This window comes from Nanorana parkeri, unplaced genomic scaffold (assembly GCF_000935625.1).
Source record: "Nanorana parkeri isolate BGI_ZX_2015 unplaced genomic scaffold, ASM93562v1 scaffold349, whole genome shotgun sequence".
In the NCBI taxonomy this organism is placed as follows: Eukaryota; Metazoa; Chordata; class Amphibia; order Anura; family Dicroglossidae; genus Nanorana; species Nanorana parkeri.
The window spans coordinates 876,233-901,845 of NW_017306617.1; the positions used below are offsets into that span (position 1 = coordinate 876,233).

Consider the following 25,613-nt stretch of genomic DNA (forward strand, 5'->3'; position numbering starts at 1 on the left):
CAGCACAGCTAAATCACTAGGCAATTATTTATGTGCTTTAAGTATATTGCATCATTATTTTTTTTAACAATAAAAGTGTCCAACATATCAAACTCTGAACTGCTTTAAAACATATTTGCAAAGACCTCAAAGATATTAGAGCAACTTAAATGTAAAAAGTGCAACTTTTCTTAAAACATATAGAATGCACATGATGCCTGCCATTTTGGGAGGCCCCTTGCTGACTCACAATCCACACATCACATGGCCAGCAATGCAGATCAAAATATTAAGACCCCCTTTACACTACGTTGTCCTATAGCTGGGTGTAAATGCATATCCATTAGTGTGCTGTATTTTGCACATTAACATGTTTTGCATTAGGGCAGCCAGTTCATCAAGAACTCACTGACAATTCATTGCAATGGTAAAAAAAAAACCCAGCCATGGGTGCTGCAGTGCAGGTTGGTTGGCACCAATTGTACTTATGCATTGGAGTATCATTCTAACACACAGAGTTCCAAGGTAATGTACTGTAAAATGCATATTACCACAATGCATAGGTCTGATGGGGGTCTAAAGGCTAACTATATTTTCAAATACTTAATTCTAATGCCACACCTCCTATGCCAACTAAACCTTTTTGCACTTACACCTTAGATCATGGGGCAAAGTGGTCCAGGAACCAAAAAAATGTCGGGTGGCACTCAGTTGGAGAAGCTTCCCTGTAGGCTTACAAGTAGACAGCTTCTGCATTCAGGGCTATGAAGAACTCAGTACCCCTGGCACTCTGTACTCTGACACGACATATCCTTGCCACCCAGAACCCTTACCACTGCCCCCTCTGCACCTGATAATGAACATTCCTTTCTCCCAGAAACCCCAACCACTGCACCACATGCACCACTGACTCGGAACCCTCTACCCGAGTTTCCTGGATGAATTGACAGGTAGGCATTTTGCAACTATACCTCTATGGTCGGACAGTCATTCCTCTGGCCTCTGGGGGTGCTGTGCACATTGTGTGTGCTCCCAGGGGAAGGGGGAGGAGGTCCATACTTCCGGTTTGAAAGGAAGAGGGAAGCCAAACACTGAGAAGTCATTATAAACCTGCCAACTGCCTCCATTTTTACATAACCCCTCCAATGCAGCAGTCATCTTTAGGAAGTCCAACATACAAAGGTATCTTTTTTTTTTACTTTCAAGGTAAGCCTTTTATTTGAAACATCACTATTGTCACTCTTCTCTTTTTTTAATCTTCTATAATATTATTTTGAACATGCAATCTCTATAACAAGCTCATACTAAGGGAAAAACTAAAACTCCATTTACTTCCTCTATTCTTCTTTTACAATTATTTACAGACAGATGACAACCCAGGAGAGCATACGAAGAGGAGAAGATTAAATGCCCCCTAATGAAGAATGGAGAAGTTTAGTATAAATATATATACTGTGTTATATTGACTTTTAACCAACGGTTACAAAAGGTTAGCATACAGCTGTGGGTGACCCCACAAGAGGACATTCTTTGTGACTGCATAGGTTAAATGTAATTAAATCTCACTATGCATGCCTATAAAGAGCATCAGTGAGCCTGAGCCTGCAGGAACCTGAGTCTTGTTGCTACAGAGTAACACAGACAGTACTTATTGCAGAGACTTGAGACATGAAAAGTCATGCTTACAATGTGAGAACCATTACATCACACGCCTTTGAAAGATACATTTGCTTTAAAGCAGTAAATAATTATTACATCTCAAGTGCAGAAACCCCATACCGAATTCATAAAGATGCATGAGTATTTCATTTCCAAAGGGTCAAAAATATGGAGACAGAGGATCGCTTTTGATGGCATTGATTTATGACTTTTTTCTTGAGTCATAATTCATAGTCAAATGCCTAGGGAGGGGAATTTATCTAATCTGCCACTTTTGTGTATTGGAAATTGAAGCATTCTAACATTAATGTTTGGTGTCCTTTCTTTCTAGTTTTATAATCTTGCTGAAGCTACAGTTCTACTATTCTTGTCGAAAGCAGTTTAATCAAACTGACGCCTATGTGTGTTTTGTTCTAATCAAGAATTATGCTGGATATCACCTTACTGCAAATTAGAACTCATTTACCTTCTGGAACACAAGACAGCTTCACAAGGCATCAGTAGAACAATGAATTAAACGTAGAGGAATACAAATCTGCAATGACCTTATATTCTGAATGTCACAATAATAATACTGCACAAGTCCTTGGGTTTTACTTTAGCAAGAAAATAAGAAATATACTGTACATGTCACTTCATAATTCTAAGGCACAATCTTTACCTACCAAACTTTTCTATATAGTTTGGCATAGCTATAAATTCCTTCATTTTATTACAAAGTTAGAACCCTAACTTTATATTAACTTGGTATAATCTCCTGCATGCTAGAAATCAGGTGGAGAGTGGGAGTGCGAATACTGGGAGCCAGGATCTGCTGCACTGTGTTGTTATTGTAACAGAAACTTATTGTTAAAGAACACAGAGATTGCTGGGGGAAATCTTAAGGTAGTTATACAATTTACAACCATCACAAGACCTTAGTCTTGCGATGGTTGTAAAGTAATTAAAAACCTACGATCTGCCCATCTTGGACAGGCAGATCGTACTTGCGATGACCGCAATGCTGAACGGCAGTGTGCGCGTGTGCACACTGGCCCGTTCGGCATTTGTCTCCTGTGCATCATTCAAACCAGCCGAAAATCATAAGATTTTTGGCTGGTTTTCTAGCATGCCCCTTAGACAAAAGACGTGCGACCGTACAGTAGAAACGGTCGCACGTCTTCATTCACACTGCACGATTCTCGTACGATCGCTGGATTTCCCGCGATTCTTGTACGAGAATCATGCAGTGTATGGGCACCTTTAGGCAGCTTACAAGAGCAAGTTTCCACAGGAAGAACCTCAGTGGTGTGCCGATGGTCATTAAAATTGCAATGAGCAGTTGTAAGGCATTGAAGTGACAAAAGATGATGAAGGGGCTAAGCAACAGTTTTACCCTCTAACTATAAAATGTGGCAGAGTTGTGAATTATAAGAGATGTGAACAGACGCTAACAAACAAAAGTTAAACAAACAAGTCTCAGATACCTCATCTTTGGTGCAGTGTTGATTAATATATTATGGCTGATTTACTAAAGGATTTGTGAATGTTCAGAAAGTAAAATGTGTGAAGATTCACTTCAGTTATCCAATCATGTGAAAAGAAAATCCCTTATTGTATCTGCACATGATTGGGTAATTGAAGTGAATATCCGCACAAAGAATTGTGCGAACATTCTTAAATCCTTCAGCAAATCATCTTTGTCATATACAGTACTGTGTAGATACCATGATATTAGTTTTACTCTTTTACTATGTTTTGAATATCCTCGGAAAACACATATGTACCTATATTTCAGTGCATACTGTATGAGGACTTTGTAGTCATGGAGCTGTGCCACCACCTTTCCTTTGCACTAATAATAGAGAATAAAGTGAATTTGATCGGACATGCAGTTTTTCTGGACAAAAAAAAAAATCATTTTTTTTTAAAATAAAAAGACCCCTATAACTTACCTAGAATCTAAACTAATTTGGTAAAAGATAACTTGTTGTGTGACATGTATTTCAGTTTCAATATTTTATGTTATGTTTACAGATTATTTCGCTTAGTTTAGACCTAACCTTTAATCTCATCTATCTTGTAAATGTATCAATTATATATTGATTTGATTACATATAAAGTGGAATTATTTATTGTGATCAATGCAGTTGCTAGTAGAGTGTTGTAGTCAGTAATTCCAATCAGCAAAATCTAAGGATATGGCCCCTATACATTTACTCACATTGTGCTTGCACTAGAAAGAAGCTGCTGATCATCCAGAAAATGGTATTTGCTAATGAACCATATAACAACCGTTTGCACCCAGCCGTTTACTAAGCTGTATTTAAAATAATGCTTGTTTTTGTCACAATCAACTCACAGGTGTCTTTCTCTGCAAATTCTTGAAGGTGACCTATCAGGATGGAGATGTGGAAGCTGCCACTGCAGACTCGGTTTGTAAGATGAATGCACTGAATGGTGCAGGAACTAAGGAGAAATTTCTGACAAAGGGATTTCCCACTCTTCTTAAAAAAGTATTTTAATAATGTATATTCCCATTGTAGAAACTTTATCTCACCTTCTACCCTTGTACCACAAAAGGAAGCAAAGGTGAAATCTCCATAACATACCCCTTAAAGGAGAAGTATTGGAAGAGTAAAATGTACTTTTCCCAATACTTAAGGCCAGAGGGTGACATTGCAGTAAATGTATTCCTTTGACCCAAAAGACGACTAAAGCCCAAAAAAAAAGGTATGACTTTAGTTCTCTTTTAATTGTTAAACTGCAGCAGGAAATCAGGCCACCCGACTTGCTGAACAGTTTGGCGGGACTGTTTGGACCACAGGACTGGATAAACAGAAGAACACATCCTTTGGCAGGTGAAACATCTGTCATTTATATATTTCATATGTGTATTTAGCTGTTTGCTGGGATCTGCTATAAACAGAAATAGCCGTGGGTATTTACTGTATTTTTCCATGTATGAGACTATACTTTTTCATTAACATATTTACCTAAAAATGGAAGGCCGTCTTATACACGGGGGGCCAAGAGGAGAACCGCGTTTGCGAAACTGCCGATACCTCTGCAAACTAGCCTCACGAGTGAAACTTCCGATTGCAGAGATAAGCTAACAGGTTTCCTCCAATTATGAGCCTTATGTACCCGACGTCAGCTGAGGCTGCGGAGAGCCTGTAGCCAGTGCCTAGATGCAACAGTGAGCGGTAATGTCGGAGCATTCTGAGCCCATAAAATGTCAGAAAACAAAAAAAAATCCCGGTAAATACCAATACCAAAGCGGCTGTCTTACTCTGCAAAATTTAAACTGGATGTAATCAGTTATGCAAAAGAGCATGGAAAATATTGATTTCTGAATTTTGGGTAAGAACAGTGGAGGGCATCCTATACATGGGGGCGTCTTATAGACGGAAAAATGCGGTAAATGCTTTCAGCCTGGATTCTCAATGCACGTTGCTGCTGCAGACACATTAACATGAAGGAATTACTGAACACCTCCACTACAGTAGCTTCAAAAACTCATCAGCACATGAAAATTTGCCTGGCATTTTTCCTATGCCCTGCTCCTTTCCACATAGACTATGTTTGTGTCATGTCTGGCAATGCCACTTCAAGCAGTGAATGGTAGTTCATGATAAAATGGTGCCAGATCAAGAAAAAAACTCATAAGAAACATCTCAGAGGCCCCTAGTTGACTGTGACTGCCATTACCTGACCACAGACAGTATGGCCACGGAGAAATCTTTTGAAATTAAATGATCAGACCTAAATATTATTCTTCCCTCAATTTTAATGCATATTCAGTATTTAATGATTGGTTGGCATTCTGCTAATGACCTGCCTATGTGACAGTGATGGAAAGCAATGAGTTATTTTTACTCACCTTGGCTTTCGCCTATGTATGGCCACCTCAAGTTTCAGAGCTGGAGAAATCTACAAAGCCAGTGGAGTATGGTGCATATAAATGACACTGCAGAGTTAAACTTTTAATATGCAGACTATTTTGTATATAAATTTGCACTCCTGTGGAGAACTGCACCAGTTTTAAAGCTTGTTGTTGACTAGATATTTAAAGAAAGATATTGCAAATCCATTGATAAATAAGAAACACATTATACTCTTCACAGGATAGCATCTTACAATGTGTCCTTTTTTTTTTTAGTAATTCCTCTCTTTTTGATGAATAATAGCCTTATAGTTCACAGTATGACAAGATTTATCACTATATCCTTCTCATTGATACAGCTAAGCAAAAGGCATACACAAAGAAATATGAAATTATACTCTGCACAGAAGTTTACCATTTTCCTTTAAATCCTCTATGTCAGTTCACAGCATAGTGTAGATCCTCTAGCTGATTTCTGCTTTGAAGTTACAGGATATGGAACAAATTGGTTCTTCCCACACAGTATGAACATTGAAGAAGCCTTGTAATTTATTACAGGAATGTGTAATATGACAGTGAAAAAGTCTTACCCTTAAGCGTCTTTCGAAAGAGGAGATATTGCCTTTGTTCTGCTCCTTGCGTTGTCGCCACTCAATAAGATTTGGGCTGTGCTCCCCAGGTAGTGAGATATTACATTTCCCCAATGTTGGACTGACCACTCCTGCTAATATGTGGGGTTCTGCATTTAGACTGATTTCCATTCCACTGGCAAAGGTCACCCGCAGAGAGCCATCAGGATTAACACGATAGGTGTTAACAGTGTTTTCTGCCAAAACATAAGAGGTTACTATCAGCTGCTGAGTCATATATAAACCGAATCATTTTTCTTCTACAACATAGCTCATGTTGTAAAGTTTTTGTTCTACTTTAAAAGGAAGCCAGGAATCATACACACTGTCCATTTGTCGTTTTAATTGACAGTTAAAGCTAGCACAATAGCAGAAGTTGTAATAGTTGATCTCTTAATACTTTGCAGGCATGCATGAATACATTCCTAACATTTAACATAATATACAGCAACAATAGTCCTTGGGCTCCACTCAAGTGACTTTGTCTAGGCTAAGGTGCTGTCGTCAGTCTGCATAAGGCAGGTGCAAACATTTCCTCAGTCTCCCCTCCCCCAATGATCAGACTGCAACACTGTAACTTTGTAGCAAATCAAAAGGTAAGAAGCTGTATCAGGGGACTGACCTGTGTATTTACGTAACTGTGTTACCTCTGGGCCACCATCTTAGTCCAGGCAGTGGGTGCTGACCTTAGATAGTGCCTGAACAAAGATGGTTTCATGTTTCTGGAGAGAAAAGCAGCATTGCCAGGGTACTGTGATTTCTGTGTAAGGTAATAAATACCTGGAAGTGTTAAATGTATTTTATTTCATGAATGAAAATGCATATGTATGATATTGACAGCATTTAAAGCAGTCCAATACATATACAGTTTTGTCTTTAACATGTACTGGACTCTGCTGTTTCTTAGGAATAAGGTTTGGGTTTGTCGCTACCATGCGCTGACCTGGTGAATTTATGCAGCAATTCACCATAGTAACCATAATGTACTGCCTGGCTTTTAAATTTAGACCAGCTGGCTTAGAAGGGCCAATAAGCCAATAAGGAAGCTTTTGGGTAAGCCAGCTCCCTCACTATAAAAGGGTGCATTCCCAGCAGACCTATTTATAATGAGCTTCATCTGTTATAGGAAAGCAGCGGGATTGCTGCTGACATAGGGTGAGATTAGTGTAGGGCTTGTAGGCACTGGCAGGTCTCTTAACCACTTCAAGACCAGGTGTTTAGACCCCCTTCCTGGCCAAGATGTAAATCCTTACCAAAAGTACTGTAATTAGCAAAATGCTATATTGGAGAATTTGGGGTTCAGAGCAGGGAAGGGTTTTTACCTATTTTCATCCTTTGTTACATTTTAGTGCTGCTTATGTCTTGCAGCCTCTTTACAGCCATTCCATATCGACATGCACTTCAGGCTGCATGTGTTTTTTCACAGGGCATATTTCCTAATTATTTCTGGCTGCAATTGTTTTTTATAGGACTTTTTTATTCATTAAGGAAAAAGTTGCAGGAAAAAATACTTATCTCAGTTCTGGCTTCCGGAAGGCATGGTTGATGTCACCATGCCTCACTGCTGCCTCCTGGGATAGCTGGGTGCTCAAAATCCCATGAGAATGCACTCCAGCCCATTGCAGGGAAAGAAGGCCTGCTTTAAATGGTGACAACCTGGGCAGTGTGCATCAGCACAGCAGCTTACAGTTTTGTTTGGGAGAGCATAAGATGGTGATTTACAGGCAGGAGATCATGGGAAATGGGGAAGAATGCTGTCACCCAATAACACAAAGTGCCCAACCAAGGACCTTTATAGCATTGTCACCAGCTGTTATTTTCATGAACGCTAAAAAAATAAGCTTTCCAAATATGCTTGATTATGCAAATTTTGCTTGAGTTCTTTTCAGTCCCATGTGCCCTGCCTGTGTGCACAGATTTGTACATCCAAAAACCCTTCTAAGGAAAAATATCTATCCACAATAACGGATTGACAGCTAGCTCTTCAATTGTTAACACCTCAGCTATGTTTTTCTATTAAATAAAATCTTTTGCCTTTTTTGAATTATAACTTTTAGCTTGGGGTGATTAGAGCACATCAGGTAGTTTTTGCTAACAGTCAATTCACGCTGCCTTTTTTGCAGCACCTCACTGAATCCTATGGAAGAAAAAAATTAAACCAATGTGTACTTAAAACACCACACACCCTCACCCTGTATGCAATTCCCTGCCATATTCCCATATACTTAAAAGGTAAAAGGGAAGGAAAGGAGGATTAGAGGGAGGAAGAGGTGGAGTACTGGTGGAAGGGGGTTGTTTTCAAAAGTTCCTCACCATGTATGATTCTGTGACAATGATTACCAAATATAACCCTTGCTTTCCAGAGCCTATCCTCATGCCATAATCACAAAGGATGAGGAGGTGGAAATCAATAGGTGACAGAGGATGGGGTGAAAAGGGGAGGAGGAGGAAGTGGTGAAGGTGGAAGGGAAGAATCAAATTTTCCTGCCCTTCCCCCTGTGTTGTGGAAGGAATGACAGGCTATGGATGTAGGGTTTCTCCTTCAGCTAAAAAACAAACCTGGCTGCCTAGATAATGCTGTCAACGTGGAGGAATTGCAGATGTGCCTGGCCTCTGCTGTGTGTTGCCAATTTTTGGGTGTACAATACCAAAAAATAGAGAATTATAAAAAAAAATAAAAAAAAAAATATAAATAAATTATATGGGAGGAGTTGCAGCACACATAAATTGGTCTAGTATTTAAAAAAGTATATAAAAAACAAACAAATATCAGTTAATATGAAAAGAAAAATGAAACACTATCCCACCCCAAAAAGATATGGCCTGAAATCACCTACCCAGGCCAGGAACTTTTCTATAGATTACATGTGAGGGGTTGCAGCACAAAGAGCTTGAACAAAGTGGGACTCAGACTGCCAGACTTGGGGTTAGTTATAGTGTAGTTGTATTTTTGCAGCTTCAGATGGGTCCTCTCAGACAGCACACTGGCTGAAGGACAAGCTAGGAGCTCAAGCGCATCCTGAGCAAGCTCTGGCCAGTGGTCCAACCTGCACACTCAATAGTCCATGTGGTCCTCAATTTTCAGAGTGCCCACATCAGCCTGGGATCTGATGTATTAAGCAATCACGTTGTTTTAAATACCTCCTTTCAGTGATCAGAGGATCAGAGGCACACTGGTCATCAAAGGGGTGCAGAAAAGTTCATATGCAGTACCTCAAAGTGATGCATTTTGTGCTCCCTCTGAAATGGTGGCAGTAGATCAGCCATTTAACCCTTGTATCAGGGATCTAATAGGGTGGCCAACCAGTAGTGATCCCTCTCTATGATGACCTGAATCCTGGGTTCCTTGCACAGGCATTTAAGCAAAAAAGACCCTATTTACCATACATGTCCTGCAGCAGAGGACCCCAAGCCCCCCTCCAATGTACACACTCTCACTCTGATACTGAGGACTAATTAAGCTGCTTTCATAATGCCCAGCTACAGAACACTATTTATGGCAATTGTCTCTTTCTATTTGTCTTTCTGCCTTGTCTCTTTCTATTTGCTGCTTATTTAAGTGTTCACATACTGTCCTGACACTAGCTAGTTTCTATCAAACACATATCTGATGTCTATATTTTTAATATTGTGATATGGGGATGGCAAGGGAGTTGTGGAATGTTCGGTTGTGGTTTTGAGGTGTTTTTGTGCACATTTTATTAAACTTTTAAGACACTGCAGTGTGGTGCTGCAAAAAATAAGTTCACAAACTAAACTGATTTTGAAGGTTGAATTTGAGGGCTTTAGCTTTTTTTTATTGGATAAAAAAAAGCAGGTGTCACATCCACAAATACCAAAACGTATTTTTTTCAGTTTGAAATTTATCATATTGGGGTGCTGCTGCTGTATGCAAAGCCAAACTAAATTTAAAAAATCTATTTCATATCCAAAATGTGTGATGCCAGAATACAGTGTTGCTGATACTGTCCTTATATTTATCTATTATTGTTATTTATATAGCGCCACCAATTTGCACAGTGCTTTACATACTGCACATTCACATCAGTCCCTGCCCTCAAGGAGCCCAAAAAATATACTGTTCTGCAGCACCACATGCAGCTTGAAAGCATCTCCCAAGTACGTAATTTAAAAGACTGGTGTTTTTTTTCCATGTCACCCTTGAAGTTGTATTAAACAAGACCCTCTTCCCTCTTTATGGTATTTAAAAACATTTTTTTGTTGCTTTGTTAAATATCCCCCATGGCAGTGCCCAGCTTCCCAGGCTCCTTTTTGACAATAGCTTGCCTATTAGCCTTGAAAATGTCCAGAAATATTAAGTCCCCTACCCCATAGACTTCAATAGGATTCACTGCTAAATTATGTTTTCTTGGTATTCAAGCAGGATTCGACAAACCCCCCTATGAACCAGGGCACATTAATTCATCCCTACTGTTTATTTTAATTAGGCTGTATGTGTCTATTCTAGTCCTTCTCTAACATAAAATGAAATACATCAATTTAGATAATTGCCAGTGTACTTATTAAATTGCTAGATTGCCTACATTGTTAAAACAAATGGGAAAAGCATAACAGAAAACGAGGCTCTCATAAATACAAAGAATGACCCCAGCATAATTAAATGTGACCTGTAAAAGCAGTAGTTATGGCTCTGGAAGCATGATATATTTGTACTGCCAAGTATGTTTTAAGCATGATCTGGTACCACCCAACAATGGCAGTAGTTTAATTGTAATAAATGAGGCAGTTACATACTATACTAGCCTGAAAAAGATACGCATCCAATATGTTCGACCTCGCAGCACTAGTTTCTGTTTGTCAGTCTTTTATGGAACAATAAATGTGTCTGTCAAATATGGCAAAATGTTTGGAAAATTTTGAAAGGGTTTCCATTGTGTATAACAGAAGCAAGTAATATTTTCTTGCCATGTTACCTGCTGTGAAGACAGATGTATTGTGGTCTTCCGTGACAATAGGCACATTTTTCCAACAAGCTAGTGAAACCGCAAACTGAATGTATATGACTATGTAGAGAAACAGGTTTGGTATGTAGCTAACGCTCATTGCAGATTTTTTAAAGTCTAATGAGTATACAATATTGCATATCATATAATTTATTCTATTGAACTGGGTTGTTTATTGGATGGTAACATCTTCTGTATGAACGAAGGTTGGTTTTGAATTTGTAATTCACACTGATTTTGTATTCTGTGACCTTTGGTTCTGACCTAGACAACTTCTCACCTCATTACTTGTTTGGTACTCATACATTATTAAATTGCTAGGTCCCTGCACATAAATACTGGCAGTAGATAATTTCTCAGGAAAAACATCTCAAACTGTTGGTGGTAAAAGAGTAAAGAACGTTTACTAGGCAAAGTGAATGGTCACTTAGCTAACCAAATAGGGTGAAATAGTGTCCACATGAAATATCTAACCATGACCAAGGAAAATAAAAAAAACAAATGTTTGCTGCGATACAATTTGGATGATTAAAGTGAACAAAAATTATAACTGCACAGTCACTTAGGGAAGTGAAAATTCTCTACTCCTTTACTAAATCAACCTCTTAGGCAAGACCACCAGCTCATTGGGCCTAGAATGCATAACATTGTTTGTATTCATGATAGATGGCAGGTTCTTCAATTTCAGTGACAGATTCCCAGTATAGTTCATCTGTGCCCAGACTTTGGTCAATAAATAATTGCATATTCTTAATGTGCATTAAAAGAACTTTGGAGCAAGTCCTCTGTAATCTCTCTAGCTGCATGTACTGTGAAGTAATTCATTCTCAGAGATCTTCAAAGATCGCAACGAAGGGGGAAATAACAAAGACTGTTGCATGCCAAAAAACTGCACCAGTTTCTATTTGCCTGTTAAAATAGGGCTTCCCACAACATATTTTTTAAAGTGGCATACGCCAATTTGTCAATTTATCAAATGGTGGTGAGCTATATTCATGTGCACTTACTCTGGCGTGTGACAAACATTTTGTGCAGATCTGAGGTAATCTTCCACTGGGATTATCCTCATTTTTCTCCTTCTTACCTCCTTCATGCATTGCTGCACCTCTCCTCTCCTGTTGGTTGCTGCCCAGCCCCTCCTCATTACAATATTTACACCACTCTGGTAATGGTGCATAATGTAGAACTGTTAAAATTAGAACATTGTCACATTTTCCACATATGATCGGACATTTATAGAAACTGTCACATAACCCTTTTAACGTGATTCACAGCTGCGGCAACACCACAAAGAACTTGCCCTATAACATTGTTAATCTGGCTCATGAAAAATGTGCCAATATTTACACCAATAAACTGACACATTTCCCTTTGTTAATTCCATCAAAGTCAGCTTTCAGTGAGTTTCTTATAATTTACAAGCACCTAGTGTATGGTTACTGTCAAGATTCTGCTCTCCATAGAAAAAAAGCTGAGATTTCTGTGTCTCTGTTGTGAACTTGAAATAAGAATTGCTCCACAATGTCTATAAATATAGTGATAATTGAAGGTTTGTTTTAACCTGATTTTACTGCCTGTTCATAATATCCAAATACTTTAGCATGTGTAGTCTGGGCAGAGATTCACCTTAAGCTAATGCATATTACAAGAGGTGAGGAACTCACTAGCCTATTCTTATCACATTTCCCTTATCTCTTATTGTATGGTAGTCAAATACATGTAGCATACTTTAAGTATTAGCTTTAAATATCACTTTAAATTACTTTAATTATGTAACGCAGTACTGCCCTTGTGAATGAAAACAAAGAAGGTAGCTAGTCTAATGCACTTCATTCCAATGAGGTCTGTAGCTCAATGCTCAGCTTTGCTCAAGATTAACAACTGACATCCCTACCCTGCATGTCATTGTATGTACAAGTGTGAACATGACAGCTACATTGTGGACAATTAAATCTTATGTGTTTATAATTAGCAGAAAAGCACGAAAGGATTATTTCCTTCAGTGCTGTAATACTCACTGACATATTTGCATGTTAAAACATTGTGTTTTAATGAGGTTGGATGAAAAGGTTTGCAGTTTCAACCTCTCACTTCTGCTTGCAGGCTCTAAGTGTTAGATGAACTGTGAACACTAAATGTCAGAATGAATGAACACACAGAAAGATTTCTTAAAATATATTTGCAATAAGGGTTAACAATCAAGTTGAAACACTTGTTGAAGCCTCACAAGTCCATTACTGCTTGCTTATATGACACAATTATCAAAATGTATTTGGGACTACATGAGTACTGGAACACATATTTAACTTGTAGCCCACGTCAGTGTGAAAATTGGTGTTAGCTTGTCTATGTCTGTGCTGTAACTTCAGCTAGGATTAAGAATAAGGAAGGCATCTACTCTACATACATTTTTTATTTCTTCATCTTCAGTGACCATTATTGATAATTTTTATGCTGTAATGAACTCATGTAATCAGTAGAGATCTTAAACTCCAAGAGGCTGGCAACCCCTGCATGAGTTTACATAAGCCTTGACCATCCTCTTATTACATATGATTCCAGAAAGCAAATTGTGTAAGTTAGAACACATATTTAGATGTATCCCTGGTGCCCTTCATGTTCTTAGTCCTTGCCTGTAGACATATTGTAATCTTTACCCTGTTCTCAGTTCACGTCTGGACACATGTAATCTATACATTGTAGCTAAGCTCATGCAGAGGCTGCCTGTTTCTAGCAGATTGTGATCTTCAGTGATGCCATTAGTTCACTGCAGCAAAAAAACATATTTTATGGTCGCCAACAGTAAAGACATGGAAGTGAACTGGTATTTGAAGCACATCTTTCCTTGTTCTTTCTTGTGTGCATTATAATGCAGACACAGACAAGCTAAATGTAAGCAGAGAAATGTTCTCACTGACCTGGGCCTATGATGGCAGCTCTTAAAACAGAGGGAAAAGGTAAAGATAATAGGAAATATTTAAAAGGCTGGTAAGTATTCGTGAATGTATTACATTTACTAATGTGCAGCTAAACTACAAGGCTCTATGTCTAAGTTTTGAAAGGTTTGGGAACCATGGGTCTCGAGTTTCCTCCTCAGTGATTTTGATCAGTGCCACATCCAGGTTCATGCTTTGCATGTTTCGGTTTGCCTTCAGTAGTGCTACCCCCTCGGCCGTTTTCCCCTCCCCTCTATTTTTTCTTTACTTTCTTCTTCTATGCTACACCCTCTTCCGTCTCTTCACCTTTCTCTGTTGCCGTCTTCTTCATGTTTTTTTTTTCATCTTTTTTCTTTCTCACACAAGGGATGAACCTCACTTGATTGCTTACTGTATATTGCTGTCCCCCTATTCTTTGTTTATCTATTGTAACCTTTGTTATTCAAATTTTCAATAAAAATGATTGAATATAAAAATAACTACTACTGTGTTTTAGAAGTACAGTTATCTTTATTGTCTAATTGCTCTTTTATTATTGTGCAACTATTGCAGTTCAGCTTCCTATGTCTAATATTACACATTACAGGAAACCCAATGAATTTTGGTGTATCAGTGCAAGGTGTGGCAGCTAACAGGAGGAGGTGATCTTCCTGCTTCCCTGACTGATGTAAAACGTGAGTGTACACATTGTGAGTGCGCTTTTACTAATTGCAATTTGGTATCATGTTTGCTTGAAAGAGCTTCTAAGAATCATGAGATGCCTGATCTGGCCAACATTGATTGAAACTAGAAATTATTGTATATCTATAACACAGAGCAACTTGTGCTAGCACCCACTGGCCAACAAATCTTGAGAATTAAATAATATGGTTATAGATATTTCCAGACTATTCTACTTCTTGCATAATTATACTTATTTATTCTAAATAATTGTGCGTGTGTATGAACATTTTCTGTATCATTTTGTAACCACCATCAAATGTCTATGGCAAGACTAAGGCTATCTTTACTTATTGCTTCAGAATGTTGTCTATGTAAATTAAATTCTCAAGCACTTTATAAATTAACAACAGTTAAAATAATGAGAAAGTCAGTGTGATTCACAATCAACCCCAAACACCTTGTCTCTAATCTATAAATATCTATGTGAATGACACAGAAAAGCATATTATGCAGATAAAATACATAGACTAGGTAAATAAACATGACCTTTGTCAGGAATAAAGAAAGCTTTTTCCTTGTTAACATTGACCTGTTCTGTCATATCGCCCACACTACCTTGTTTTAATGCGTAGACAATGCTTGTTGCAGATATATTGGTGGTGGTGATAACATTTTCTTTGTTTGAAGTGTCTAGCTCAACTCGAGTAGATTTTTCCATATCACTGTAAAAACTGCTGACTTCTCCAGTTGGAAAGGTTGCGTTTGTTAAATGTCCTTCGGGGTCATACCTTAAAATAGTACAATAAAACACACACGCATGACATTAGCTTTGTAGAAAAGCTCAAGGTTCCATTTCAATGCAAGTATACACGCTTTTTCTAAATAATACCATTACATATCCACATAAATGTGTATGCATTCATTGTATTCCATCAACATAACATACAGTCTTCTAATTTTCCAAAAAATATATAGTAAGATAAAATCTAAGCAATTGATTTATGATTTATAAATGTCATGCCAGCTGTATCAAAGTACTGATCTGTGTTAATCATTGGTAACTGTCAAAAAATGCAATAAATGCTTTTGTTTATGCTGTTTGCATTGACCTCTTTAATCCACTGGGGCTGCTGATGGTTTGGTAACAAGCTTAAAGGAACTCCTGTCAAATTAACCATATCAGAAACAAGAGGTCATTGACTGCTATGATGACACAGGCCATTCACAAGACAAATGATAGATTGTGATAGAAAGTGATAAATACAAACCATCTGATGATGCAGAAGTATAAAAAACAATGAAAAAAGTCTACAAACAGCTTCAACAATAAAGGGCCATTTCACACTAGCAATGTTGTAGCAGAGATTCGTAGCAGCTACAAATATCTCTGGTTACTTTCTCTGATGAATTGTAGCTGCTTTTCTAGGCAGCTGCAAATCTCCAGTGTGGCATATGCATGAGCAGCTGCATTGGAGAATGTATCTACTGAAGCTGGTGAATCTATAGCTAGCATTTGTGCCACTAAAAACGGTACTGACGTCAGAAAAAACCCAAAAACATTGCAGGGAAAGGTTTACTCTGCTAGGTATAGCAGAGTAAACCTTTCCGGGAGAAAATGTTTCTCTCCCGGGCGGCCGGGAGCCACTATCTAATAGCGCGAGACTCCCAGCGCGAGACTCCTAGTGCGTTTGGATGGAGGTCAAATGTTAATGAATTTTGGATGATCTCAGAAGCATCTCAAACCGATGCCATAAACACAAAACCAATGCGAGTTGACACAGGTCCTAAAGCTAACCCCAAGTTGTTCTTGTAGAAATGTCACTTCCTCCTTTTGTGAGTGACTGGCTAATTTTCCAGAAGTCTGCACTAAGAAACAAGTATAATTTTTGCATCCCCTGCAAAAGGAATTTCAGTTTTGGTGAGAGTCTCCCAATGGGTTAATTACTACTAGAGGGATGCAGACACTGCACCTCTCCCTATTAGAACACAGGAAGCCGCCCAGCTGGTTATAATGAACCCTGACCCTCCCATTCTGAGATCACTTTGGAGAGGACATGCTGCAAGAAACAGCTTTTCCTTCAGAACAGAAACAGGTAGGAAACTGCAACACAGTGTGTCATAATCCTTGTTATGTATATTGATCACCCAGGGAAGATTGTTTTTTTTTTTCTCGACAAAAGTGCAATTACCCTTTAAAGCAAACCTGTCCTTTGCCTATTTAGGGAAAAGTACAAGGTGTGGTGTATAGCAGTTCCCATCCGCTGCTGGTATCAACCCTCCATTAGCACTCATGCCACCACGATTTTGAGGACCATCTGCTGTCCACAATATACCAGTGCTCAAACCTGACTATTAGCCTTTTAGGCACTAAGTACTTAACTGTTTGAGCGAGGAGAGAAAGAGTGTGATTTCCTCGTACAAGGCGATACCATGTGTTTTGTTGAGGGGTGGGTAGTTGGGTATGTAAAAGTAGCAGGAGTGGTGGGGACCTGCTATGCAGTTAATCTGTTACTTGATCTGAATGGGCTAAGGCAGAGTTTGCTTAAAAGCCTATCTCCAGATGCAAAAACCTCCCCTTGCAGTAGGTCTACCCCTGCACTGCAAGGGTTTTACTGCTCACTTTTGTCTAGGAGGAATCTATTAAGTAGATTTACTCACTTGATTCCTGCTGTCCTGGCAGTTGACGCTCACCTCTCTCCCCTATGCTCCAGCTCGTAAGCTGTCCCCTCAGTATACTCCCATGTAATGCAGGGCTATGGACCCTGCATTAGATGTGATTATGTCAGCGTAACATCGACTGCCGAAGTGGTGTTCAGAAGAGGCTGCGTTTGCCAGGTCCTGGAGGCAGCATGAGCGGTGATTAGGTAAGTAAAACTACTTTAAAGAATGCCCTGGATAAAAAACGGGCAGTTAACCCTTGCAGTGCTAAGTTAGCCCCACAGCAAAGGGGGGAGTTTTTTTTAAATCCAGAGATAGGATTTAAAGGGAATTGATAGTGTTTTTGTACATAACCTCTAACTTTGTTCATTATGATCAGGAATAAAACATACATTAAAAAAATGTAAATTCCGTTTATATATAAAATGTTAAATATTTCTAAGGCTGATTAAAGGAGAACTATGAGGTGAGTGCTTCTCACTCACCTCATAGTTCTAGCCGACCTGTGACAATGAGACTGTCACAGGTCGGCTCAGTAGATCGGGAGGTGAGCGGACACATACCGGCGTTCGCTCACCTCTCGATCCTGCCACAGCTCTCTGCTGTGACAAGGGAGGGGCTGGATTCCCCCCTCCCCGCTCCGATCCGCCAGCGCTGACTGGCGGAACAGACAGGGGGAGGGGGCGGGTACAGCTGGCTCTGCCTCTAGATAGGCAGAGCCAGCTGTCACTCACGCAGCTGGGCGGATCCAGACATAATTGTCGGGATCCGCTTCAGCTGTGGCGTCTCAGTATACCGCGAGCAGTAGTTTGCGGTATACTGTGGCGTCTCATTATACCGCGAGCTGCAGCTCGCGGTATACTGCGCTTAGGGTGACGGGAGGACGCTAGTTTGTGTCCTCCCGTTACCCTAAGGAGAACTATGGGGAAAAGCCTAAACCCCATAGTTCTCCTTTAAGTTGGTAGCTACCCCAGTGGTGTTTGCTTTTGAAGAAATATATAAGGAAGGAAGAAACAGAACACAGTACACCGAATCTGAAAACTTGGGCTAATGTATGAAATTTGGGTCAAGTAGAAATACTGCCCAGGGAAACCAGATTCCATTTGAGTGATTGATGAAAACTGGGACAAGTAGTGCAATCACTCACAGCAACCGATCAAGCATCTTCTTCTCCCAAACGAGTCAACAGGGGTGATTTACTAGCATGTTCTCTTTGCAAGGGGTGTTTTATTTTGCACGCAGCTCTGCTCCCTTCTATCTTCCAATCAAGTGCAGGCAAAAATACTTAAAACATTTTTTTTTCCTTGCATATGATTGGGTATTCTTTGCAAAATTAGTTTTCACCACATTCACCAAGCTAAGGGAAAATTCCCCTGCAAAGACTAAATTCCCTTGGAAAGTGAACAGCCTATATGCCTTTAGTAAATCAACACCACTGAATTCAACAGCCTTCTAAAGTCTTGCTGCACCATCTCTGTTTCAGTTTTCATAAGACAAGTCAGTTCTGTCAGTATCTAGTGCAGGGTGTAAGACGTAAGTTGACATCTTTTTTTGCCATAGGCAACAGCCATACTTTTTCTGTGCTCCAGTTTTTATTATTCTGCACCAGTCTTGGCTCATTGTTTTACTGCGTTCTTTATAACCCTGGTACAGAAACATATGTTGAAATGAAATCTTGTGATCCATTGCAGATAATAATCTCTAGAGGAACAGCTACAAGTTATCAGTGCTGGAATCATCTGAGGACATGGCCTCGGCATGTGTATGTGATTGGTGTGACAGATTGTAGGAACGTGTCAGATATTGTCAGCTCCAGTGATGTGGAAGAAAAGTCTCAGAGGTTGATTTCTAACAAAAGCTCTCTGCGCAGCTATATTCATGCAACTTATTCTTTCCCAGACTGTGTACCACAGCTCCATGCATGAGCAGCAGTGAAGACCTAGCCTTACTGGAGAGCATGCTTGACAAAAGAACCTTCAAGAAAATGCCGTTTCCATACAGCTCACAAAGATGTGCTAGGTACTTCTGTTCTTTACAAAACACAGTTCATGGTGAGGTCTCCATGACTAATATTCACTTCGGCTAAAGGTAACAAAAGAAACAATATGTAATTGTATCTTACATTGAAAAACTGTACATTTGCTTTGAAGTGTTTCAATACCACTAGATGGCACTGCCTAACAAGAAAAGATTTCCTATAGGGTTGGGAAGCTTCTGGGAGTAACCAACAATGTTTGCACTTCAGCAGTTGCAATCGATTGCATTGGAAATATATATTCACACCGAGAGAGTGCTGCTGGTTAAGAGGAGGGTGGGATTTAATTTGTAAATAATTGTAATTACTTAACGTTGACCTCTCAGTAACTTTACTAGTCTGCACATGTATTACCATATGCAACAGCATTCGAATAAACAAAAAAAATGCAATTTTATTGTTAAAGTGGACCTAACATCTGCTATATACTTTGTGTTACGTTCATGCAGGGTAAGTATTATGCAAGTGTAACACTTCCAAGTATTTACTACCTCTCACAGAGATCAGATGTCACACGGCTATTTAAATCCTGATGCCTGAGCAGTTTGTGGCTGCGTTTACAACTGTCTGATACAGATCTGCACCTGATACAGCGTCTCACCTTTTGCTACAATGTTAAAGTGGTATTGTAAATTTTTACTTTTTTTCCAATAATGAATCCAGATGAAACAAATATGCTTTGCCCAGCAAAGTATTTCTTTCTATTTTGCCCAAGCCCTTGCAGTTATCATGTTTCCAAGTTTCAACTTTCTTAACTCAGCTTCCCTAAACTTCCTGTCCAGAACAAGATTACAAGGAACAACACAGTTTCCAGCAACTGCCCATCTACTAGCCTGGAGAAGGACGGAGGCGTGGGGAGCAGCTTGCCTTGCTGTACCTGTGTGTTTGTGGGGACGCATGCTGCTTACTAGCACACACAAGGGTGGCTCCGTAGGGCCCTTCAAGGGAAAGGAGCCACCCTAAAACAGGATATCAGGGCCAGTGCTCAGGAGACCAGCTGTTTCTGCAGGAAACTAAGACTTTTAAACATCAAGGCACATCAGCAATGGTAAGTGATTTAATCAGCATTTGTAATAGCTTTAAAAACCCTTTGACTTTAATATCACTTTAAAGCCTGATGACTGGGGGATGGGAGACTGTCTTCTCCTGCTTGCAATATACTGAGGACATCATCTTAGCCTAGGCAAAGTCACTTCAATGGAATCCAATAATGATGTTTTAAATAAAAAAGTTCAGCTTTTTTTTTTTTTAAATATACCGCTGTTGTAAATTGTAGAGGTTTATTTTGGTGGTAATTAATTACCGCTGGGGTTTTTATTTTTTACTATGTAACAAAAAAGTACCCTAAATTTTTGAAAAAAAAAACCAAACTGTTTCCCCATCAAATGTTATGAAACATTTATTATTACCCAATTGTTTTGGTAAAATATAAAAGACAGGGTCATGTCGGGTAAATAGACACCAAACATGTCAAAATGTAAAATTGCGCGTGCCCGCAAAATCGCAGAAAATAACCACACCCAAAATTGTGCATAGGCGACGCTTTAAAAGCTTTTACCGCTCATCAGTTTAGTGGTATCAGTGATTAATGGCACTAAAATGATTGCTCTCACTCTGACTTTTGTGGCGATATGTAACATGTGCGGCACAATACGTGGAAACCTAGCATGTTTGCATGTGTAGGTGGGGGGGGTGGGGCGAGGGACTTTAGGAAAATATTTGTTATATACATTTTTTTTAGCTTCTTTTTATTTATTTTTTATGCTTTCATTTTTTTAAAACTTTTTTTTTTACACTTAACTTTATTGCTATCACATAGGGGACTAAGAAGGCTGGCAGTTTCCCCACTCGTGTGCGTGCTGGGCGCTGTGCACGAGCGGGGGGAGGGGCAGGATGCCTTAAGATGCCCTCCCGCTCCTGTAAGGCTCCCGTCTGGCCGTTCATGAATGGTCATGGACGGGAGGTGGTTATTGAGAGCCTTTGTACTGGTCACTGCAGCATGCCCTTTGGTTTAGGGGAGAGGAAGTGGTGGTTTAACAGAGCTGAGTGGGGTTAGTGGGCATGTTTTGACTTGTGCAATTTAATCAAAATAAGCATTTTGGCCAACTTGGGATTAGCTCGGGTTCAGTCTGAAAGGGAATTTATCTGAACATGGAAGGAAGCTGTCAGTGCTGGTCCAGTCATTATTCCCCACTGCTGCAGCTGATTGTAAACAAAAGGTCAGGATGCTAGTGACATCATGGCCATATTTAATGAATAACATGCCATATAAGGTCAATGATGTTACCAGCATCCTACCTCTTTGTTTACGTGCAGATGCGGGGTGAGGATTGCCCTGGCCGCAGCTCCAGGTTCAGATAAACATAATTCTGGACTAAACCTAAGCTCATCCCTACATTCCAAAATCATTTGGAGGTACCATATTATAAGCAGGGCAAAATACTGCATTATGTCTTGGTGGGGCTAATGTGTTAGCATGGCTTCTACAGGCACAGGTATACAATGACACACCTTCCCCTATAGATGATATATGAGCTGAAAAGAGGATTGTGATGGGTAAGGTATTTTTTGAGCTATGCAAGACTACTGACAATCTGTGGCTGGTTGTATGCAGCATCCCTTCATACAGAATAACAAAAGTTACCAAGTATTATACACGGCAAGAAGAAGAGCACTGTGCAGAATCTACACATACAGCACATAATAGGAACAGAGACTGAATATTATACTCAGCATGCAAAACAAGAGAAGTGCTACTGTGGAGATTTTATACATACAGAATAACATATAATGAGAATTACACCCAGCATATGGAATAAGAGAAATCCTACTATGTACCATCCATATATACAGAATAAGACCAGATACACCCATCGTATAGAATAAGAGAAGTACACAATACGAACAGATACTGATAATGACACCCAGCATACTGGAGATGTGAAGGACTGCTGTGTTTAAATAAACAGAATTATATCCAGTATGTAAAACAAAAGATGTAGTACTGTGCAATATACATATATAAATGTTATCAACCTTTTAGAAGGAGTATCCAAAAAACAAAATACATGTTTACTACTTTTTACACAAATTAAAATAATGTGACTGCCTTAAAAAAAGTGGATATGGTTAATAGCGTAGGCAACTGCAGGCACGTTGTGGTGCCTACTTCTATACCAGAGCATTAGGTCCTGCATGTTAAAAGTAAATGCAAACCCAGTCACTAAAACCTCATTTAATTTCAACATTCATTCATTAACATTAATATAATTCATTTTCAATCTTTTTAAATTTGGAGTTTTCACTAAAGTAATACATTGTAAATAATCCATTGTAATATACTGTATCTATTGAGTTCTCTCAAAGATAGCACAGCATTTCCTGTATACCTTGTAGCAGCCATTCAGAATTCAATGGTTAGAGAATACATGCACTTTTAGACAAAGTGCACCAATTAATTTTGCTCCCTCTAAAGGATCTGACCCTCATCCTCCACATATCTAAACTTACTGAGATCCAAGGGCAGCTGCTCCAGTGTTTGTTGACATCCAGCACTGCAAGCCTCCGTCTCCTGGCCGTGTCCATCTCCCAGCTGGGAGATGGCCCCATAAAAGTCTAGGAGGCTGTAATCTGCTGGCAAGCCAGCCGAGGGCGCATTGCGGCACTCGATGTAAACAATAAAGGGACCGTGCTTGTCAGATCTCAGTAAGTATGGATCTGAGGAGGGGGGATCCTTAAGTCAGGGGTGGGGGACATAAAGGATAAATGCACTTTTGTTTTAAAGTGCACTTATCCTTTAAGTCCTGTCTAAAGGAGGAGTTTTGCCTGTGATTCCTGTCTATTGTTACCATAAATGGCAAATACAAAAAAAATAAAATAATTGTTTCATATTTGCTGATTCATATTTTTTTTTTTAACTGAAGATAATAAATACAAAGGGGAGAATAGATAGAAAACATGTTGAAAATAGGTTAGTGACATTCACATATTACAGTCACTTCCTCCTGCTCCTGTTGCTTTGGGACACAACTAAGAGACAAAGAACTGAAATACAAATTTGCAATGCATCTAATGCCCCTGATGAATAAGTTAATGGGAACAACACGGAGAGCCATTGCATCTGATGATCTTAAATAATGCAAGCATGAACCTTACATTTTCTAATGAGGCTGTACAGGGAATTTCTGTTATAGCGGGGGTTACAGAACACACTCTGCTTTTAATAAATCCTAATATTTTGGTCCACCATCTTGTCCTACCAGTCTCTCCAGTATATTAGAGAAGGCTGCTTGTCAAGCTCCATATTACCTTTACACCTACTCATGGCTGTGCAGTTTCACAATAGATTTCTGCAAGTCCTTTTATTAAGTAATAATTAGATAGTGTCTATTGCATCTAAATGAATTGCTTTTATGACCTAATTTATAAAAAGAAAGCATGTTTTCATGTGTGCATAAATCAAAGGAAATAGAAAATACAATTTCAATTGTGGCAGGGCAAGGTTGAGCTACCTAGGCTGCTACCAGGATGCAGAGGAGACAGGCTGCAAGGGGACCGCAGGAATGCAATGACATAAAAAATAATTGCATTCATGTTTCTTACAATGCAGCTAGAATGTAAGTCCTTGGGACTTATATCATGGAATAGGGTGCATGACATTAAATTAATACGCAGAAAAAGGTCAGCAGGTTAGAGTGTAAGATGTTGGATTGAATAGGTTATTAGAAAACTGGTCCAGAGCACATGAATTACTTCTTATACAATATTATAAGTTCATATTTCTGTGTTAAGTGGAAGCAAGTGGTCAAGTGTTACCTGGACCACTATTATTTTTTACAAAGGGGGTCTAGAACTAAAGGGTAACAAGTCATGGTAAGGGTATTACTATAGAATGAGATTTTTGATTATCGCGCAGATCGTGAGATGTCATCTGACCATACCTGTGCTTCCTGAAGTTCCCCATCAATCACACTTAGATCTGGGATCACAGCAATTAGGGATGTCCCAATACCGATACTGATATCGGTATCGGGGCCGATACAGGGCATTTTCATGCGTACTTGTGAAAATGCCCCGATGCATAGCGCCGATACCGGCACTTTAAATAGCTTGACTTGTGTGTCAACTCCCCCTGCCATCTCCAAAAAGCCAGCAAGAGAGATCAGGATCAGATTCATAGCCCTTCCGGGACCTCACAGTGCTGCCTCGCACAAGGTATTCACAGAGATAGGACTCTGAGTCAGAGCCCTGCCAGGTCCTCACAGTGCCGCCTCCCCAGTGACTGATGGAGAATATTCAAGAAGCAGCAGGAAAGGTTTACAAAGCACAGATCCACATAATGAATTTCTCCAGCAAAGAGCACAGTAGTGACATCACCCAATCTAATTCCAAATCTGGGGAGCCTAGACGTCAGAGGCAGCAGTACCTTAAATCTCACATTGTAGATTAGTTTGGGGTACACAGAGGAAACCCACACAGACATGAGGCACACAAACTACCCACAGTTAGTGGCAAAATATGCCGGGATCTCAGTGCTGCAAGGCAAGAATGCTACTCATTCAGCCAACATGACACTTACATATTCTTTACTGTTACAGGAACATAAACCTATGTGATACATTTTGAACAGTGGTCTTGGGTTCTGATAATCTGCATCCCAATATATATTTGTTAATGCATGTCTTTTGGGGTTCAGATATGTGCATTTGAGCTTAGGTGTTTTATACGTGTTTCAATAAAATGTAGACATTTTTCATATAAGTTTTATGTTATTTCCGCCAGAAGTCAACCAGGCAGCCACATTACCTTTTAGGGGGTCATTTGTGTCTCGTTTTTTGCTTTAATGCATGTTCTGAACAGAAATAGGTAATTTTACAAAACACAATAAGAAACCCCACCTCAAGTAATGAAGGGAAAGGTTATGGGATAGCTAAAAAATAGCCACTAATGTCCAATGTAGGTACAATCTAAACTAGGTGAATGAAAATGCACTACTCTAAAAATGATTTGGTGTGTGCATTTAAGACTTTCAAAAGGGGTGCAGATATTGGTTTAAACATAATCTAGAACTAAGATGTACATAAATATGGAAATGGTAACAAAACAGCTGACTCTAATTTATATAATAACGGGAATGCAATTACGCTGAAAGTGATCAAAACATGGTAACTTTAGGAACCAGAACACAAATCAAAAAACATTACAGACAATTGTGCTACCCCCACC

At 39.3% G+C, this 25,613-nt stretch overlaps 1 protein-coding gene across 1 annotated transcript in view; it reads right to left on the reverse strand.

Annotated features, from left to right (window-relative positions):
- Positions 1-25,613, reverse strand: part of TENM1 (teneurin transmembrane protein 1) — a 431,171-nt gene that overhangs the window by 22,732 nt on the left and 382,826 nt on the right. The window contains exons 25-27 of the mRNA XM_018558628.1: positions 24,400-24,404; positions 15,311-15,483; positions 6,094-6,329 (exon numbers count right to left, since the gene is read on the reverse strand). Coding sequence (XP_018414130.1) covers positions 6,094-6,329; positions 15,311-15,483; positions 24,400-24,404 — 414 coding nt within the window. The remainder of the gene's footprint in view (positions 1-6,093; positions 6,330-15,310; positions 15,484-24,399; positions 24,405-25,613) is intronic.